Consider the following 22,292-nt stretch of genomic DNA (forward strand, 5'->3'; position numbering starts at 1 on the left):
CATAATTTTTTTTACTTTACAAATAATTGTTTATGTAACAAAAGAACTATATGTTTGTATAAGCAAGCATTTAATACATCTATGCAATTTTAATAAGAATTAACTTACCCTTTTTTATCATCATCATCCATATTGTTAAAACAATTAAAATAGGAAGGATATAACTAAAGAAAACTTTGTCCTGTAAATTAAAAAGCAAAAATAATATAACTATTTTATTTATAATTTGTTTCAATATTAAGTTCCTAAATTTATTTATACATTATTTTAAAAATGAATCATTCTTCTTCCGCTAATCTGAGTTAAGTGATTCAATATAGTGCATAACTGTTTTTTACATAATTAGGAAGTAAACCTTACTACCTCATTTGACCTTAAGTGTGGTGTGCATGGCATTGAAACCAGTGAATGTGTAAACACTGACAATTAATTGACTTGATTATTCGTTTGAAAATCTAACTAAACTTAAACTTAAAGACATAACGTTACACTTAATAACAAAATAAGTATTGTGTTTTTGACTTACTTTAATGATAAGAATGAAAAATTAGATTTATTGCATAGACAATAATATACTGATAATTGTAGATACATGGTTAGTCATGGTTGAATGACTAATTACTAATTAGTAATTACTGATGTTGAACGAAAATTATGATTATTTATTCAGTAGAAAAAAATTATTAGCAGTACATTACTCATTTCATGTTGACCATTAAAGCCTAAAGCCCTAAAATGCTAAATCTAAAATGATAGTTGTCATTTCTCCTCACTCCGCGACACCTCAGGGCACGGACCGAGGATATACAGTCCAGACGTGTCCCGTCCACGGCTAATGACTAATAAGATATCAAAATATTTTTATCAAAATTAGATATTGGTATTGATTAAAGATAAATAAATAAAGTTTAATATGGAAGGGATATCACTTCATAGATTATATCTTTATTATCTATGTATCACTTACAAACACAATGATTATTTTTAGCGGGAAAATCGTTATCAATTATTTTATCTTTAAGAAATAAGTATTTATTTAATTATTTTTATTAAATACAATTTAAAGTATCGTTTTTGTTTAAGTGTTTAATATTTTTGTACTTATGTCAAGACTGAAGACTTGATAGAAGTAGATTTAGAGTAACGATATTTTTACCATTTTGTTATTTCCACTAAGCGTGTCAATTGTTATCTATTGAACGAACTCGTACGATGTACTCAAATACTCGCAACGATGAACTCGAACCTCGTCCGGCACCCAAGCCCACACACTTTCAAGTAAATCCTTTTTCACAATGATAACTATTCCAATTTTCTGCTAATACTTACAAATGGTTTTTTGTTAAAAAAAAATATATTTTATCATCAAAATGCTTATAAAATGTTGATATAATGTTTTTTAGGAATTGTCAGCCAAACCTGAAGTCCCAGAATTATCAGTCGTATTTGATTCTTCAGAAAATAATTCAAAGTCATTAAATAGACATCCACCATATATTAACAGTCAAAATACTCATGAAACGTATAGTGAATGGAAAAATCGTCAAAATCGCTCACCTCCAGTACATAAAGACACTCGTTACTATGAACCACGCAACAAGCAATATTATGGATCTTCATCATACAGTGATTGTGATCAAAATCCTTATGGTCACTTTTCAGATAAAATGTCCTACAAGTCTGGTAGCGAGTGTCACAAATGTGCCTGCCAAAACACACCAACTGTCAAAGATATTTACAGCATGATGCAATTACAAAATGAACAAATGAAATTTCTTTTAGAAACTATTCAGAAATTGTTAGTCACTGTATTATCAAATCAGCAAACTCAACATAAATGTTGTTGCTCAGAAAATGGTCAATGTAAAAAAGATAATGATTCTAAAACAACAGAAGTGTTTAAAAATGATTTAACTCAAGAAAAATGTCCTTCGCAATATTCTCACAGTAACCATTCAGAAAAACTACAGACCAATCTAAAAAAATCTGAAACTGTACAAAAAAAAACCAAAACAAAACAAAATTTAAAATATTCAGGTAAACCAGATATTACTTCCATAGAAAAAGAAAAACCAAAAATTCCTGTTAATACTAGATGTGATAATAGTAAAGATGAGAAAGATAACACAAAAGAGAAGGAAAGGAGATACTCCATCATAAGGTACATGGAATATTTGTTTTCATACTGTAAGGCAAACTATTTTTAATTTAAAAATTGATACTTGAGTTCAACACTTGCCTATGGGAATAGTCCTAAGTAGATTAAAAATAAATGTTGGGTAAATTATTTTCATGGCCCTAGAGCTTTACTTTGGGACATTATAAAAAAGTTTATTAAGTTTATTTATTTAACCAAAAACAGGGGATAAAAATTGAAGTTTGTAAATAGGTTTACATAATTTTTCTCCTCTAAGAGCTTTTGATTTTTTTTAATTGGCACTTGAATGAAAAAGTTTGGAAGCCCTTTATCTTGACTTTGATATAGACAAATTATCAACAAATAACTTATTTGTGGTAGTTGGTTTTGTATTAAAATAATAATAGAACTTAGATGAAAATTTTGCAAAATTGGGTTCATCAAACTAGACTCCTGATAAAATCCTGGTTGCACTACTATATAACTATTTACCTTAGTTTAAAATTTATGTATTTTTTCTCCCCTAGTGATGAATCATTTGATTTGAATGCAAATGATGTTCAAGTAATTGAGGATCCAATATCTCCTGAACAATCGATTCATATTGATATGAAATCATCATCTGAAGATAGTGAAAATAGGTAATATTTGTATATAATAAATAAAATAATAAATTAAAATTATTTTTTTTTCGAATATATAGTGAATGTGAAGAAAATGACAAAAAAATTGAAGTTGGATGGACAATGTATAAAAATATTATTGTAAGTTGCAAACATTCCTAAATTTTTCTAAAAAAAATAATTATTATAATTTTATAGTTATTTATTTTTTTAATTAAAGGGGCAAGTAAATAACTTACTTGAAGATAATAAGAGTGAACAAAAATGTAATGTAGCTGAACAAATAGAATGTGTTAAACCTACAGCAACAATTACACCGAAGTAAATTATATATTACTCTTTAGACTTTAAAGGCTTCATTTGATTTGACTGAAGACATTTATAAGGCTTTAGGTAATTCTTATGATTTTATTTTTGTCTTTTAGGAATTTTGAACCATACAAACATTTTATGTTACCCGAAAATAGTAAAATAGATTCCAGCTTACAGATGCAAGCACTTGCCATGCAGTACTTATCACCTGAACAAGCCATAAAATGTAAGTCATGACTCATGGTTGCTGTGTTTTCTAATGAGATACTAAAAATTTAATAAACACAACAACTTTAATAATTGAAATAAATAACAATTCACATTTTCAAATAGTAACAGTACAACACATAAATTATTGACAACAATATAAGTTTACTGCATCTAATTGAAATGAAAAACTATGTTAATGGCATTGACTATTCATCCACTCCCATCTTGTTTTTTCTTTTCTTTATACTCGTTTGAAACCTAAAAATAAAAAATACAATCAAATTTTTTATTTTATTATTTTTGTTGAATATGGTGTATATGTATACACAAAAATATATTAAATCATCCTTTCTAAAATTGTATATGGTATTAAAGTGTATTATAACAAATAATATATAATCATATTTATTATGTAGGTAATATTTTATCAATTAGTATGTATATTTTTATTAAATATAAATAAAAGTTTTATATTTATTGTTATTTCAGTTGATATGAATAAACATTTTGTGCCAACAACACAAGCTACCATGAAATCTCCAAATAATTATTCTATCTCAACACTACATTATATGGAAAGATATCAATTGATTGCACCTGAAAAATCATATACTTCAGGTATCTTATATTCAATAAATATAATACATTTATTCTATTTAATTTTTTATTTAATAAAAACAAATGTTTACAAATTAATTAGACCCAGGATTATATTTTTGTCTTTAAATTTAATAAATAAGTAATAAATAATGCAGTCAAAAACCATTAATTAATAATAATATTAAAAATGTTTAACCCAAAATTAATTAAACAATATTTAAAATACTACCCACTAGAAAATAATCAGCTATTAACCGTAATACTATATAGTCTTTACAAAATCAATGTATAAAGAATTAAAATAATGATTATGAATTTAACTTATACCAATAATATTTAATATAATGTTATCAAAATTATGTATATTAAATTTCCCCCACCTTGGAAGGAGACATTTCATGAAGACAATAGCAAAATATGAAAATATGAAATATGTAAATATGTTTATATTCATATGTAATATGAATATAAACAACTATAATTTCTAATTATTAATATTATTATATTTAATTTAGAGACCATCCTATAGTATGGGTCGTTGGTGGGAGATGCGCGGAAATGGACAACAATCTATCGGTCTTTTGAGACAGGGTATAGAATCCTAAAACTTTAGTCCATTCCATAACATTCTTATAAAAAAATTTAATTTAATGACCAAATCTAATATTTTAATATTATGGAAACATTTTTTTTTTCCAACTAAGTATTATCTAATTATTACTGTATCATTTTAAGCAAATGTGAAATCACTAAATTTTTAATTCGTTAACAGTCTTGTACAACAACTAAAATATAGTAACCAATGTATTTGCTGTCAATATTAGGGTACCAAAACACTGTATGGATTCAACGGGTGGGTCATGTTTGGATATAGAAAGATAGTACAAAAGTTTGGTTTCCATGCAACTCTACTAGACTATAACATTGACTAACTAGAATTATAAAATCAATGTAGAAACTTAAGTATTAAATAATAAAATTGCTAATCAATTATTTATTTACTTTTTTTTAGAAAATCCTCAACAAAAATTACCAACAGAAGGATTATTAAACAAAAACAAAAAAGCATTGCGGAAAAATAAAACCCCTTCAAAAATACTTAATATCACTGAACTTAAACAACAACCAAAGTTGTCGTAAATGTGTATTATTTTTTTAAATTTATTTTATTGTTCTATAAAATTCCATAAGAACATTTATGTTATAAATATTTTATTTTTAATTAAATTCTTAGTAATAAACATTAATACATTTAGATTTATCTCAAGTGTTCATAATTTATCATTTACATTTTTTTAAATATATATATGATTATTGTATTATTTAACAACTTTTAAATTTGAAAATTAAATAGGTTTTATATTTTTTTTATAACTATAATAATATAATATATTTATCTAAAAGAAAATGTTTTTACTTAAAAATGCCTTCCTATAACTTACTTCTTAAGTTTAGATATTAAAACTTTCACCACATCCACAAGTTCCTTTAATGTTTGGATTATAAAACACAAATTCTGAAGACAATTTAGATTGAACAAAGTCCATTTCAGTTCCAAGTAATGTCAACTGAGCTTTTCTATCAATAAACACACGAATTCCTAGAATACATAAAAACAATTGTCTATTTTACATATTATATATATTCTGTACAAGAAGAAAACATAATATTATCATAAATTAGTTCTGCATCATTAATTGACACCCTGCCATAATGGAACCAATATAAATACAGGGTGTTGAGTGGGGATGTAGAAAATCGGCAAGTTATCTCATTGGATAGTGTATAGTAGTATAGATAGATATTTAAAGCATATAATTATATCCATTCATATCTTATTAATGCAAAATTTCTCGAAAATAGCTTAATAATATAATATTATCTATTAAAATAATTTACCATCTTGTACAACTTCTTCATCTAATTTATGTTTTTCGCTGGCATAGTCCAGTGTATAACTTAAACCATTACATCCTCGTTGTTTAACGCCAATTTTAAGAGCAATCTATAACATTTAAACAACTTAAAAATAATACTTACAATAAATATATAAATTATAAAACCATAACCAACACAGTCTGATTTCCCGGACAGTATCTTTTTTAGTTGATCAACAGCCGATGGTGTCTGCAAAAATATATAATATATTATTGCTAGTAAAATATAATTTCCTTAAGTTAATGGAATTTTTTTTAATACTGACCAAGGTGAGAGCAGCCTTAATAGGTTTTCTACTTCCAGCTACTGCCCTTATAGAGGCTGACACTATACGTCCTGCCATGTTATCCTATAGGCTGTAATATGAATTATAAATTCATTTTTAAATTGTTATTTGTTGACGCAGTGGCCGCAATTTACAGTTTGCACAATATATTTCTGCGGAAGTACAAAAATAACATTTAACAATAGTTTCTTCAGTTATAACACGAATTACGAATTCACAACATAATGCAATGAAAATGAATGATGATAAATAATATTGTGTTATCTCTTATCATATCTTTGTAGGACATATTTTTTTATCAGTTATTTAACAGTTATGTCAAAAGTTAGACGTTAAAAATTGTACAACAATATTCCACCTGTGAACGATAGAATAATATATAGAAATTAATACACAACCGACTATCCTTATGAGTTATGACATAATAGACTATATAATAACTAAATTTTTCCATCCTTCGCATAGCAAAAATTTAAAAATCAGTTGCTACTCATTACTCAGTTCTCAGCTTAACTACTAATTAGCAGTGCCGCATATCCAAGTGCAGCGTTAATGCGTGCCGCATGCCCGCATGGTTACAAAAGGTTTATATTTGAGACCATTTAACGAACTACGAAAACATATCAGTGGAAATTATTTATGATCATAGGGCTCTGGGCTCGGATCTTTTATTGGTTGATTTTAGACAATGCTTTACAAGCACATAACTCGTTTCATGTAACTGGTGCTTCAAAGTTGAAAATTTTATTTTGCATTTTTTAGCATTATTGGGTCATTTTGTTGATTTAAATGTATATTTTACATTTGTTCAAATTGTTCAATGTTTTGTACAAATATATCTTTAATAAAGATAAATTGTTTTCTTGATATCAAAGTTGTTTTAGGTTTACTGGTGTTTTCCATACACGATACACATTGCCAATCATTATCGAATCAATATTCAATCAATATTCGATTCAATTTTTATCTTATGTTTATTTCTAACTATGGAGCATCACCGTACTCGGACTAATAACAAATAATTAGTCAGTTTTTTTTTAATAAATTACACAAATTGTAAAAAAAAAATATAGGGCATTTTTGGCTATTTTTTAGAACATATTTGTATAGTTTTAAACTTTTAAAGGCATTTAAATCCAGGCCCTATTTATGATATTAACCATTGATTACCGAATAGACCATAATCAATGATATACCCAATGATGAATGGGTCATAATGGGATAAAATATATTTATTACTCATTTGTTTATTACCTATTTTTAATTTTATTGTACGATAAAAATTGTATTTTTATTCTCTACAGATATTTTATAAATATTCATATTATTATTTTTAATTTAATTTTCTATTATTAGTATAGTATATACTATATAAGTTTAAATATTAAATGTGTTAAACTAATTTTTCCTAAAAATATAACACACATTTTATTAGGTAATAATTATTAGAATTTTATATTATATTATTACAGTGTAAATATATTTGTAGAATAAATAGCTTAAAATTAGTTCAATAGTTCAAATATTTCAAAAAATTGAATGATGTATACGAAATTATAATTAGAAGTAATTGTGGAATGTTTAAAGTTTTTACGAATAACAATTTTTAAATTGAAACAAAATATAGATTCTATATACCTATATTTCTATTTCTAATATTTCTGTAAGTAATTAGTTTTACGTTTTACCACAGAATAAATAAAATTGCATACCTAACCTACATTGTATTTTATTTTTCCGAAAAGATTTGATTTAATACATAATAAATTATTATAACAGTTATATTAATAAAAGCCTATCATTTATAATTATTTTTATTTTATACCGACTTATACACTAATACACTACAATAAAACAGTATAAGAATACGTGTTTGCCGTTTGTAATATAAATGGACAATACTGTATAATGGCTAACTAATTAAAATTGTTGGATAATTTAACAATGTATAATAAGAACTAATAATTATGCATAATATATGTTTAAGTTTCAAATCAAGTGGGTATCTCTCTGCTGTGTAGTAGGGGTGGAGACTGGAGAGTAAGTCACTATAATGGATGTGTTAAATTTGAATGCAATGATATCATTGTATACGAAAAATCTAGTGGAGATGATTTGTCAGTCTAAGTCCTAGGATATATTACCTATATTTAAATTGTAATATATTTTTTTTTTTTGATACAAGTAATTTATTTTTCAAGTTGGATTTAAGATGGGTTGCGTAACTACTTCCATACGGCAAAGTTAATTAATTTTTTCCAAAAACATTATACATAGTAGTTATTATAATACCTTATGTCATACACTAGTATCACAGATTATGCTAGTATAGGTTAGTATGTACCTAAAGGCTAAAACCTAAACCTATAATATATTCCTACTGTATACTCAAAGCCGTGTCAAGCAACTCAGCGTCCCGGGGCAAATTTTTTCCCGCCTCTCCTCTTTGATTTAACAACTTTTCTTATTATATACATTTCTATGGGACACCACGAAAACTAACTAAAATAAAATATGCAATATTTATTATAATTATTAATTATTAATTTATTTTAATTAAAAATATCGATAGCAAATTAATACATATATAAAAAAACCAAAATCAAACAATATTTTATTTTATTGTGTTAAGTCGTCAGTTAGTAACAGTTGACATAGGATGTTTGGATTTGAAAAAGAGAATTTCAGTTGAATCAGTTGTCAACCATAGTCTTGTTTATCATTATCATACATGTTTAAAAATAAACAATCATGGTTGATGGCTGACAATGACAATAATCTATATCTATATCTATAGCCATACTTCTATATCTATATCTATACTCTATAGTCTATACTACAACATAAAATGAAGTCATTTTTTTTTTCGGGATAAACTCCGAAACTAATTATTCAATCGTCATGCAGTTTTTTTAAAATTAATTATTAATAATTAAAATAAACGTGTAAATTGTATTGTATACCTATATATACAGAATAGATTGTGGGGGTCGGGCGCGGCGGCTCGTGGGTTCCAGCTACCTGCAACCTAACGTTTTGTTTGTCAAATTATATCGTGTTTGATATCGGCGTATAGATTTAAATTGTTCTGAGAAGTTTATCGCACATTTCACACGTACCCCAACATAGGGTTGCCAATAATTTCATCTAGCAAATCCAGGACAGACAGAAAAATAGCAAATTAATTAATAAATAAATATTATTGAATCATATTAGCCATTGGGTATTTGGGTATAGGGTATGTATTACAAAAACGACACAATAGGTTATATAATGTTATACACTATATTATTATTTTATATTTAGCCTATGGATTTGGCATTATTGATTTATAAATTATTCGTTATCAATAACATTTTGAGTTTTGACTCTCGATTACAATTAGGTATTATTTGAAAAAGTTGTCGAAATTAAACAATTTTAATTTTTTCCTAAAACCGTCTTAAGCCGCGTCAACACCAAGAAAAACTTGTCAGCAACATTTATTTCCGACATTGTCATCGACAAATATTTATGTTACCGCTTATGAGCGGAAATCGGAAACATTGACGACGACAATGTCAAAAACATGTGTTTCCGATAAATATTTCTTTGGTCTGGATGCGACTTTACAAATGTAAAACATGGCAAAAACTATATTGTGCAGGAAAGAACTGAGAAGGCTACAGTAATAACTAATATATCTTATATATTATATTATAACAATTTGGTGTACGACGGGTATGATGTTCTCGATGCATTCCAAAACTACTCAACCAATTAATGTTAGCATTAGGCAATCAAATTTAAGACTGATGCATTTTGTACGGGCAACGAAGTGCACGGTTACACCTGTATAGTAACAATATATTAGAAATAAAACGTAATGTACTAATTAGTAATTACTATTAATTACTAAAATAACTAAAATAGTTACTAAAATCTGGAAATTTTTATCTGCCATATAATATAAAATATTACTAATATCAGTTTAAAAATATAGTTATATTCGGTAAGAATATCGAATACGGTGGAGAAAGGGGTTTTTTTATCGCCTGCCGTCACCTTACTATTATTAATAATTAATTATACATGATTCTGAAACAGACCTTAAAATATGAAAACCTAGATATATTTTATAAATCCATATTGTATCTTTGAAGTTCGTAATGTTCGTAATATTATTGATTATGAATAATTATATTATATAATTATAATATAGCCAGCGCCGAATTGGCAAGATATCGGCCTACCTAGTTTTAAAATTTCTAAACGTTTGATTACAGCTACAAGTGCTACAACTGCTGTACAATTTAAATAATTCGAACAATTATATTTTCTACCAATGTTTATACATTATACTAAATTCACTATATAATCAAAAAAAATATATGATCAATTACCAGACCATATTTTGAGCGGCCCACTGAGTTTTATTCCGTATCTCTCTCGCCAGACCGGATTGCCCTGTATAAACACTATTAACTATAATTACTATATAGTAGATATTTATAATCAATGGTAATACACAGTAGTCATTACAGACGAAGGTCGATAAAATAGTAACGGATTTTCGATGAAAAAGGTAAAATAGAAAAATAGATTTATTTTGTCATAGTTCACCACAGTGTCCTTTGTTTATTATTTATAAAATTATAACATGTTTGGTTTTTGTGGCCACGGGTAGCATATTATAAGCGCAAATAAAGGCGCCAAAACAACGCGCCCGGGGAAAATTGCCCCCTTTACCCCTCTCTTAACATGGCTCTGTTGAGCCTCTGTATTACTGTATATACTAAATTATGTACAGAAAATGGCAATCTCAACTACTAGTGAAAGTCTCAAGTTTTTACGACTTAATATACTTTTTAAATAACAACAAATATCTTAAATCGTTTTAGAATATAATATCGTTATTTTACGCGATTTCGTAAAAATTTAAATTTCATTCGTTCATATTTTTTCTTTATTGATGCTGTTTTTTTTTACAGTTATTTGAAGGAAAACTTACGGAGAACCTTGTATTGGGTTTTTTAAGTTTAGTTATAAATCACAAAAGTTTTATGAATTTTCAACTTCAAAATTCCTTTTATAAATTTTCGCGATTTTGGTATATTTCGTAAACATTTGAACTTTAACCGCTTATAAATAAAAATTGTGACTAAAATTTGATTTTAGTATACTTTTGAAAGTATAAGAATCTGAAGATATTTTTATTATTAATGAATACATGTATATTAGGTAGGTACCTATATCTATAAATTATTATTTTGATGTGTGATATTATGTAATCAACATTAAATTAAATATATTACCAATTTTGTTTCAAAATAAGAATATAATATGTATTATTAATAAATTATAATTCAAATTATACAATTTATATGGCCCCCCGGCCCCCCTACAAAATATCCAAGATCCGCCCCTGACTACTCCAAATCGTGATGACAGACACAAAAATAAAAAAAATAAAACACATTGTAAAATCAATACATTTAGATATTCAGAATCTAAAAATCAAAAATTTCAAATATCTGTATAAATATAGTTCAGTAAATTCAAAAAACTTTAAAATTATATCATGCACAAAAAATGTTTATATATAAAAACATTTAGTGAAAATATTAAAAATTCAATTATCTTCGACTATACAATTTTTAATCACAAGAAAAGAAGAAAACTGACTGCTAAAAAATCTCATTTTTTCCAAATGTTAGATTTTGAATAGAACAGCTCATCGCTGTATTGATTTTATAAAGATATATATTTTTTATTTTTTTGTCTTATATTGCCTTTTGAAACAGTAAAAAGGTTTTGATTTTCAAAACTGGAAGTGATTTGTTGTAAGAAAAAAATCGGATCTTCTAGTACTTTGAAGTTAGAGGTTCCCAAAAGTAATGAATTCCCAATACTTATTTTTATAATTTGAAAAAACAAAAAAATAATTAAAAACGGGAATTTTTATGCAAATCTAATTATTGTTAATAAAATCAAAATTGAACAACCGTAAATACTTGAAATAAATTTCACCAAATGTTTATAAAGTTCTTATTATAATTTTCTATTCACGATAAAATGTCCAAAATATTCGACTATTTTGAAGTTATTTATAGGTATAGATACTAGTATACTACGAAAATTATAAAAATATATATTTTCAATCTATCAACGTATTTACTTGAGTTGTTTATAGGTATATGGTTATAAATCATAATATTACATAATTATGACGGTGAATTGGAGATTTGGAGCATTCACGAAGTCCAATAATTATTAAAATTTTAAAGTTCATGATACTATAATGGCCTAATACACACCCTAAGAACGCCCCACCCCCCCCTAATTCATTAAATTTTTTCCCGTGTTATTGAATTCACTGATAAAACGTAAATGTTATGTGTTTTAATGATGTAGGTACATTTTTAAATAGTTTAATACTTGGTAAAATTAAATCACTTTATTTACTTTTCCACATTAATTTCTTAGTTGTCTAGTGTAATATCCTTTACGAAGTCCCCTTTTATACTCCAATAAACATCTCAAAATATTTATAAAAAAGCCAACTAGATATATTATGATGAATTTAGTTAATATTGACCCACATTTTTCAGATTTCTTTGTTATTATGTATCATATATAGATATATAGTAAGTTTTAGTAAGAGTTCAAAAAAAGTATTTAACTATTACTTAATAGTTAATGGCATAAATTACTTAAGTACAGGTTTTTCATTCTGTTTTCTATCATCTGCACTCTGCAGTCTATATCAGTCAATAGAAATGGCCAACTTGTATCTCACGAGCGGGACCTCGTCGTAATTTGATGTGGCTCGCGTCTTATAAAATCAACATTTTCTAATTGTTACTATGAATTTTAATTTTTTTGTTTTTATTTATAAAACAAATTATCATCATATTATATAAAATGTATTTAAAAACACTTTTAGCTCATATGGTACCATACTACCATCATTATGATTATATCCATAAATATACGGCTCGCGAACTGAGAACATTCATGTTGACCACTGACCATCCCTAATCTATACAGTATACACTATTAACTATACCTATAGGCTATAATGGTAACCTGTATAATACATATATTATATTAATATACATTTACTTAATGCATACAAATTCATAAAACGAATAAATACGCTTAAGTTAAATATATAATTTTAGGATCGACGATCGACGGATCGAGTATAATGCATTAAAAAAGAAACATACTTTTTTTTCATAGCCACAATATAAAGTATTTCGTTATTTTTAAATAAATGAATACAATATTAATATATAAATATATAATACTATAATATTACCATTTATTCTATACTGTATTAAAATAAATAATATACGTTCGGATTAAATTAATATAATATATTCATATGAAATCATTATACACGATGTAGGCGTTGTTCCAGCCGGCCATCTTCAAATATTTCCAAATTCTCCTTCCGAAAAATTTCAAATTTATTCATACGCTGAAATATAAGTCTAGTGCCTATCACCAATATATCAATTCAGGTAGTGTACCTACTTTACCAAGATATCTATATTATAAATATACTTATAATTTATAAAGAAATTTCGTATTTCGGCCTATGCATAATAATGTACATTAAGCAAGATATGTAGTCTATATACGGTGTAGGCTATAAGTACTATTAGTTATTACTTTATTAGTATTATTTATTACTATATATATACGAACCACATGGCCATAGTATATACTTTATAATATAAAATATAATGATATACCGCACCTAAAATATCATTAAATAGTATGTAATGTTGTAAATAAACAAGCGCAGACGATCACGATACTGTAAAAATGGAAATGTGTTATGGGCTTGTGATAGTCGTTTTGTAAAAGGACTAAAGGAGGGTAAATCACCCGGGAAAAATTTTGTAGTTATCAAAATTGGCAAAATGAAATATAACCACGTCATGAAAATTTGTATGTATTTAAAGCATTAATTATACTTAACCTATAGATTTAGTAGACACCCTGCAAGTTCGTAATTATCTCCATCAATTATAATAGCTATAACAGTAATTTAAGACACATTTTAGTCATACGTACTAGTATAGAACCCAATGGCAAATGTTCTACTAAGTCAATAAGATAATTTGTATTTTTATAATATAAGAATATAACGTCCATTTTAAATGAAATATCTTTTTAATATTTATAAGCCATTAATTTTATATAGCACGATGCACAATTAACAAATCGAAAAGATTTTGACATAGGTACATTATAGTATATACCTTTGTGTAATACCTATATCAAATATTATGCTTTCAAAATTATTATTTTATTTTTAAAAATTAAAATCTATAGAAGTAGCACTGTAGTAAGTACTAAGTACACAAATAATGTATACAAAAAATGTAAGATGAAAATATAGTACCTATATGACCATGATATTATTAAGCCTATATCCAAAAAATAAAAAATGGCTTCACAGATATTTCTTACTAAAACTTATTTTACATAAAAATAAATTTTGAGTAAGTTTTAAACCTAAGAATTTAGATTTCCTACCATGCCATCATTAGTTCTTAGTCTCTCATTTTTAACATAATTATTACTTATCGTACAACTGTATAGAATATAGAATATAGATTGTAATATTTTAAAATAGTTGTATATTTTTACGAAAAAAAAGAAAAGAATTTTACATTAACTTAATAATTTAATGTACATAATATTTTATTATTGCTATTACTTATTATTAATCAGAACGGGCATATTTTTGAAGACAAAGATAAATAATAATTTTTATGGCTTAAAATTATTATTTTATGGTTGTCATAGAATGGTCGCAATGATTTATCAATAATCAATATTCAATACATTATGAATAGCTTAGAACAAAAATTGTACTTCTTATTCATACTGAAACTCTTCTGTATTAGAAATTACATTATGCATCATGTTGGCCATAATTACTTACATATAGTTGTATATTGTCTTAATTTTATTTAAAAAAAGGATTTTCGTTATTATTAGCACTCAGCATAATTTTTGGTAAATGGTAATAGCAGGCTTATTGAAATGTAGGTTTGAATTTTGTATAAAACGTATACAACATTATAATATGCACATGTATTGTACCTATAACACCTATATGATTATAATTTATTCAACACATTAAAAATCGAATTATTGAATAACAATTTGTTAAAGGTTTATCGAATTATTATATTTAGATTTCAGGATTATAATTATTACTTTATTTATTATATTTTATAGCCACCGTGGTAGAGAAGTCGAAAATTGACCGGAAACAAACCACGTGCGAGGAGGGTTTGTATAACGGTTAACTTTTTAGAACCAACATCTTTCAGACACGTAGACGCCAATCATATTTGGACGTCTACTATAGAAGCAAAGAAAGTAAAATCATAATACATTCACATAAATATAATATTATAAAATTATTCCACGTTTTCACAACTACTCAAGACTGTTGTGAGTTAGCTAATAGCTATCACCATGTTGATAAGACTTTCAGGTTATCAGCAGCTGAAGCAGTTGTGACTCGTGGTTGAACGACAAATCGACATTGCCAACTTGCGGAAGTAACCAATTGGTCTTTCGTCGTTTTCAGGAAATCAGTAAGGGGATTTTCGTCTTCTAGCGTCGTTTGGTACCGCTAGCTATAGAACGTTCTGTAAGATTTACGGGTAAGCTATAGTACAGGCGGTGGACTGAACGTTGCGGATCGGTTTGCGCGGCGGGCGCGGCAACACCTGATTCGAGGTTCGGCTGTGGTCGGCCCGCGCCGCTCATTGTCGGGCCGTGCCGTCCGTGTAGCCAGGTTGCTTTCGTGTGCCGACCGCCGCCAATCGCCGTTACTGCGGCTCGGGAGCCAGCGGCGGCCCTCAGTGCACGTCCGCCATCACTGTAAGTTGTGCTGTGCGTGCTGATGTGGGCCGACGTGCTCTCCGAACTGAGACCGAATAGGGCCTCATGCAGAAGACTTTTTTCGACATAAAACATAGGTTATTGAGCGCATTGGACGATGAATACAATGTAAGACTATATTATTTTTACAAACTCCCGTATTATTTTATTATTTTTAATAACTTGATTTTTTTTATTATTGAAATACGATATTTACATGTTGTTACGAGTACCGTTGTAACCGTGGTTTACGCGGTGGCGCGTTCCGATCGTCGTCGTCGTCGTTGTCATTATTGTTAAAATTGTTGTTAATCGTTGTCCGCCGACACCGGGAGAAAACGCGAGTGCGATCGACAGCGGCCCTGCCATCGCTGTCGACGTCTCCGGTTTCCCCCGTGTCGTCCGTCCGCGATATTACGTCTGTCGACGACTGGCGTACGGCCGCCAAGACCCCCGCCGACTGCCGTCGTCCGTTCGCCGGCGCGTGTGCGTGTGCGTAAAACGTAAACCGATTTTCCGCCGCCGACCGACGGCCGTGTGGCGCGCCGTACGTCCGCGAGGTTATATATGTGTGTGTTTGAGTGAGTGTGTGTGCGCGAGCGCGTGTGCGTGTTCGTCCACCGGTCGTGGCGCGCGGGGCCGACGGTGTTCGTTCGTCGTGTGTACAATGGCCGAAAATAGGTTGTCGACGACGGCGGACGTACCGTACGCCGCCGCGCCACACTGATGACATTTCGTCCGGTCGGTCCCGTGGCCTACGGAACGTCGGCAGTGCGCACGCGCGCTCGACAACGTTCCTTTCTCGTGCGCGTCTTACTGGCTTTCTGCCTTCTGCGTTTTTTTTTGTCTGTTTGCGTTATTCTCGATCGCGTTCGCGCGTCCTGTTCCACTTTATAATAATAATATTACATAATGTATTCCTCCACTAGCAAGTAGCAACTGTTGTCTCCCGTCTGACGACGTTTCTTTTTTTCTTTTTCATTTTTTCACTTCTATAATAATGGAACATCTCCCTCTTCTCTTGCCCCATCACATTTTTATTAATATTTTTTCGATCGTTTGTTGTCAACCCTGCGTGTTTGATCGACGACAAGGGTCGTTGCCAAGGAATATGCTTGGGAAAATGTGCACGCGTTTCGTAAATATGTCGAGGACTATATTATTACCGCGCCGTCCCGGAAACTACGGTTTTCACAATGTTTCGCGGTACTCGTGGCGCACTTTGTGTCAATATCTAACACCTTGGTCCCATACATTGTATTACGATTTTTGTCTCCAATACCGTTATTTTCGTCCAAAATAATTACTGTCCCTCCCAACATATAATTGTTCACGTTTTATAATATGTATCATAATCGATATCATTTATGTCATCAATCGAAACGACATGCACATCGTGTATTCTCAACATAAATGTTTGTTGTCGCTGTGAAATGCATGACTTACCACATTACTTATTCGCTTTATTGTTGTTGATTTCATTTATTTAAACGTAAATGCTTTCAATTAGTCAGTCCTATGGTTTAACAATGATTTTTTAGAAATAAACGATTTTTTTCGCCCTACATATTTGTAGAATTATGTAGGTCATTTTAGGTCAAGGAAACGGAATAATTTAACTAATATTATAACAGTTTTTTTTGGTAACTGAAATACAGCATGTTCAATATGTTTAAATAATATAACAAAGAACTTTTAATTAGTATTTGAAATAAAATAAAACCATTAATTGAATTGATAATTATTTTAAAACTTGTTTAGTTTTGATTTGTTATGTATCTAAAGAGTAATGTTAGGTAGACAAATTTAAACATATTAGATAAAATAAATATTAGTTCATCAGTAATTGCAAATTATATCTCTAGGATAAAGTAAAAATACTATTAAACATTCAATTTTAATTTTTTTCAAATTAATTTATTACAATTTTAGTTTGATGTCTAATGGTTATTTACAACCATTAATTATTCCCATTTAATTGTTTTAAGTATACATTTTTGCAAAATGTCTGTGAACTAAATATTAACTTAGATTTAATTTTAAACTATATTTTTTAGAAACATAATTAATCTTAAAAGTACATAGAAAATTAATAAGCCATGTAAAAATGTAAATGTTAAGACTTGTTATTTTTATAAGGACATTAAGTTTCAATTTAGTTGCATTATATAATATATTTTGTATGTGTTTTTGAAAAAATAAACATAACCTAAATTGTCAATAAAAAAATTATTTTCATCATTCCTTATATCTTTTTTTTCTTTTTATTCTGTAATATTTCACAAAAAGATTAAATTAATCGTCGATTACCTAATGACATAATTTATAGCTGTGCTGTACCTATATTCTAACATTTGAGTGTCAAGTTGTTAAATATATACTTAAAGATTATTGTAATTTATAAGTTGTTACAAAGTATTATATTCTGATTTCTAGTAAAGATTAAATTAATTTTAAAAATAAGGTTATTTTCTAAGGGCAAGCTTTATGCTTGTAATTACATATATTTTATTTTCCTTTCCCTACAAGGATTTAAAATAAAATTAATTTTATCAATATTAATCTTGATTTGTAGCATTACATAAATATATTCTATGTCTTAAATTATTTTTATTTAAACTAATTCAATTTAATTAGAAATTATTTTGTACATTAAAATAAAATATGCAAGAAAAATGTATATAAAAGAACCAAGATAAAATTACCTTATAGATTCCTGATGAAGAATGTTTCATCAATACTCATTAAAATATTTAGATTCAATTGATTAATATATAAATATCACCTGGGTGTGGTGTTATATTTTTAATATTTTTTTGGTAGGTTTTTATAGTTTAAAAATAAAAGTACTACTAGTTAAATAAAAAAAAATGATTAGTAGCTACTAAATCAAAATTTATCGTAACTAATATTGTGCATAATTATTTACTATGCATAAATGCCTTAATAAAATATTCATAAATGTGTACTGCTCCAGGTTACCGACATGTCTACAGTGTTCGAGGTTATTTCAACCCTTGAACAACTACCGGTTACTACGGAGGTGCTCGAGGTAAATAGTTTTATTTTCACCAGCTGTATAATGTTATTTTTCATCTTGTATACACATATCACATTTTATCAGATTTAAAGTCCTTTGATTATTTTATTTTTAAAACTTGGAGTCCTTATATTTCACAGAAGAGATAAACGTCATTCATGTATTTAGTTAATACAGAGTAAAAAAATTAATATGCAACAGGATTTTATATACATTTATTATTTATTCTTGTTTAAAAATAATTAAATACATAAGTGTGATAAGTGTGTACATAAAATTATCTAATTTTATACCACTGAGTTAAAATATTATTTATCATCTTTTTATTTTATAAATTTACAATATTTATATTTGTGTATTTAAGGCAACTCGTATTGGTAAAATGGTTAATGAATTACGACGTAAAACTGTGGACAAACAGTTGGCCAAACGTGCGAAGGAGCTTGTACAGAGATGGCGTAACCTAATGATAAATAGTGCTCAAGTCATACAACAGGCTAAGCTTCCATCCTCACAGTCCAATGGCATGCTTAGCAACTATAGTAAAAGACCTATGACTTCACCTGATCAATGTACAGCACCTATTAAAGTAAGAAACCAATCTTATAAAATTTGTAATTTCAATATTTTAATAATATTATTTTTTTCATTATATAGAAACCAAAATTAAATGGAATACCTTCTCTAAGCTCAACCATCAAATCACCACCACCAGTTCAAAAAACACCAGAACCAATACCTAGTCCAGTTAATGAGCTTGATCCAGAACCTGATCCTATTTTAGAACCACAGGGTCCAAAAAAACGTGGCCGAAAAAAAGGAGGTAAAAATTCTTCAAAACTGGGGATAAAACCTACCAATCCTGTGGATTTGGAAAGAATGGTGTGTGTTGGTGCCAGTAAATTGAAAACCACCCAAGAAATAATTGCGTCATTACGAAAGGATGATGAAAATTATCAATTGGAAGAAAAACCACAAATACCTGTACAAGAGTTCCAGGACGAACCGTCTATAACAAAAGTTGATAAACCTAGTCGACCTAAAGTTTCAGACATCGACCGACAAATACAGGAAATATATAATAGATTACCTCCTCTAGATCTAGAAGCCATAGACTGGAGTTCACCACCACCATCGCCACCACGGCCCCCTCTGTCACCTACTGATTTGGTAGACGGAGCTCAAATAGAAGGCGTTACTGGTAATTGGGAAAATGGTGAAACATTTAGAGAGTGGCACGAGGTCTTAACTAGGACAAACGATACTGGTGAACCGCTTGTCATACTACCATACGTGATAATTGACTGACAGGGATTTTTTTTCTACTAGACTTTGTGATAAAGACATTTCAAGTCTTAATAATGTATATACTAAAAATAATTTTTTAATAATAAAAGTGTAAAATTTAAATAAAAATAAAAAATTATAATATTTACATAGACATGTATCCGATTACAGAATGTGTCTAATAATGTTTTATGAAACTACTTGTCTTTAAATGCTGTAAAAATGTACTATTGTTTACCTATGTATAACTTATTGGAAAACTAATATTGCAATTCCTAGATCAAAGTAATAATCATTGTTTTATTTTTCAAACGGAAAATTTAATCTGATTTGTTAAGCTAGTCAAAAGACCAAGTTTAATTTATGATATAATAAATGTTATTATTTGTCTTGTATTTTTTTTTTTTTTTTTTGTACGTAACAAAGTAAACTTGGGTCAAACTGCAAAATGCAATTTCTTGTGCCTTCATTGATGTAAATTTTTTTTTAGCAAATCTCATCATAAATATCATGTTGTTTGTTACCATATAATAATAAATAAATAATAATAATGTATATTTACAATGATTATTATTTAAAGAATTGTTCTAAGGTAAAATAGTTTGTATATAAAGAAATTTTTTGGTCACTTTTATCATTAATTATACATAAACTATTAACTATGTATAATCAATGCTTTTATTTCATCGTTTATGTTCATATTTTGTTTTTTTAATCAAAGAACTTCCTAATTCCCTTATTGTTTTAGCTAAATTTGTTAAATTATTGTATATATGATTTTTTTTTCTTTTGTTATTATTATTATTAATTTTTTTTGACCTTTAGTTATTATTATTTTAATATAATTGGCATATAATATTCATGAATAAAAGCATGTATTTTTTTTTTTGTCATAGTGCATTTACTTTGGGTACATTTTCTATGTAATAGCTGTTAAACCATATACTATGAAAAGAAAATTTTAAATTTGTTTCACAGTATTGTAGTACTTAAATAAGTACTTTGTTGATATAATTAAATACAATGATTGGTTCTTTTTTATATTTGTTGTTATTATTACTAATATAAAGTTAATTTATATTAATGAATACCAAATGATTGATTATTAAAAATATTAATAGAAATGGAACCAAAAGTTTTGTTTTCACTAATAAACTCATTGTGTCTTCTACAACAGTAAGTAATATTAAATAAATATGCAAAAATATTAATTCTCATGAACCTTTTACTTTAAAATCTAAAAGTGCTAATGAAGAATAGAGTCTTAGGTTAATTAATTTATAAATTATTTATCTTACATAATATAAATAATCTATTAGATGTATTTCAAGGATATATTTTGTAAAATAAAAATTAATTACCAATACAAACTATTGCAATTTGTTCTAAAAAATGTTAATCAACATTTTTTTTAAAAATTATTTGGAAAGTATATAAGGGACCCTTATTATAATTAAGGGTTTGTGGGGCAAGCCTCTCAATTCTCTTATGCAAAAAAACATTTGTTTATACATTTTTGTTAAAAATGATGGAGACTTAAACAACATATTAATACATATTAATTTATAAATTTTAAATCTTATAAATAAATTTAACAAATATGCATTGGAGAATTGTTTAGAGGATGTTCAATGTAAACATAGAACATTAAAGTCTTATGTTTTTGCCTTAATGTATAAGTAGTAAAATTAAAAAAATTACAATCTGGAGTTAATAAGATTTTAAATGCGTGAAAAAAAGTTCATCTAATATTTTTAACAACTTTATGATAGACTGTAATATTCTATGCTTACCGTGCAATTTTTCACAAAATACACTTGAATTTTTGATGTAGTTTGTAGGCTCGTAGCCAATAGACATTAGGCAATAGTATTTATTTAGTCCCATTATGAGTTTTGGAATTCCACACATCTGTTAGAACTTAGAATTGCATATTTCAACATCATGTACTCCTGGGCATTG

General features: G+C 27.7%; 4 protein-coding genes across 10 annotated transcripts in view; 2 read left to right on the forward strand and 2 right to left on the reverse strand.

Moving 5' to 3' along the window:
* LOC132930762 (prestin) overlaps positions 1-838 on the reverse strand; it is a 57,959-nt gene extending 57,121 nt beyond the window's left edge. For 2 of the 7 annotated variants that reach the window (XM_060996802.1, XM_060996799.1), the window contains exons 1-2: positions 527-838; positions 109-181 (exon numbers count right to left, since the gene is read on the reverse strand). In XM_060996802.1, the coding sequence (XP_060852785.1) occupies positions 109-131 (23 nt within the window). In that variant the 5' untranslated portion in view covers positions 132-181; positions 527-838. Of the gene's footprint in view, positions 1-108 lie in introns of all 7 variants that reach the window. The other 5 variants (XM_060996800.1, XM_060996796.1, XM_060996797.1 and 2 more) reach the window with 4 other exon arrangements.
* A 159-nt stretch (positions 839-997) lies between these two features.
* On the forward strand, positions 998-5,134 carry LOC132930764 (uncharacterized). Its single transcript, XM_060996807.1, has 8 exons — positions 998-1,278; positions 1,404-2,161; positions 2,665-2,778; positions 2,841-2,901; positions 2,981-3,081; positions 3,186-3,298; positions 3,772-3,900; positions 4,895-5,134. Exons 1-8 carry the CDS (start codon positions 1,213-1,215, stop codon positions 5,020-5,022), a joined length of 1,470 nt encoding a protein of 489 aa, XP_060852790.1. The 5' UTR covers positions 998-1,212; the 3' UTR covers positions 5,023-5,134.
* Positions 3,347-6,347, reverse strand: LOC132930765 (iron-sulfur cluster assembly 1 homolog, mitochondrial). The gene is made up of 5 exons (XM_060996808.1): positions 6,086-6,347; positions 5,956-6,009; positions 5,782-5,887; positions 5,325-5,482; positions 3,347-3,540 (listed from the first exon to the last, which is right to left on the reverse strand). Exons 1-4 carry the CDS (start codon positions 6,161-6,163, stop codon positions 5,334-5,336), a joined length of 387 nt encoding a protein of 128 aa, XP_060852791.1. The 5' UTR covers positions 6,164-6,347; the 3' UTR covers positions 3,347-3,540; positions 5,325-5,333.
* A 9,256-nt stretch (positions 6,348-15,603) lies between these two features.
* LOC132929221 (mediator of RNA polymerase II transcription subunit 26) lies at positions 15,604-21,371 on the forward strand. The gene is made up of 4 exons (XM_060994413.1): positions 15,604-16,132; positions 18,981-19,055; positions 19,408-19,632; positions 19,701-21,371. The coding sequence occupies exons 1-4, from the start codon at positions 16,070-16,072 to the stop codon at positions 20,349-20,351; spliced, it is 1,014 nt and encodes a 337-aa protein (XP_060850396.1). The 5' UTR covers positions 15,604-16,069; the 3' UTR covers positions 20,352-21,371.
* The last annotated feature ends 921 nt before the right edge of the window (positions 21,372-22,292 follow it).

This window comes from Rhopalosiphum padi, chromosome 4, assembly GCF_020882245.1.
Source record: "Rhopalosiphum padi isolate XX-2018 chromosome 4, ASM2088224v1, whole genome shotgun sequence".
Taxonomy (NCBI): Eukaryota; Metazoa; Arthropoda; class Insecta; order Hemiptera; family Aphididae; genus Rhopalosiphum; species Rhopalosiphum padi.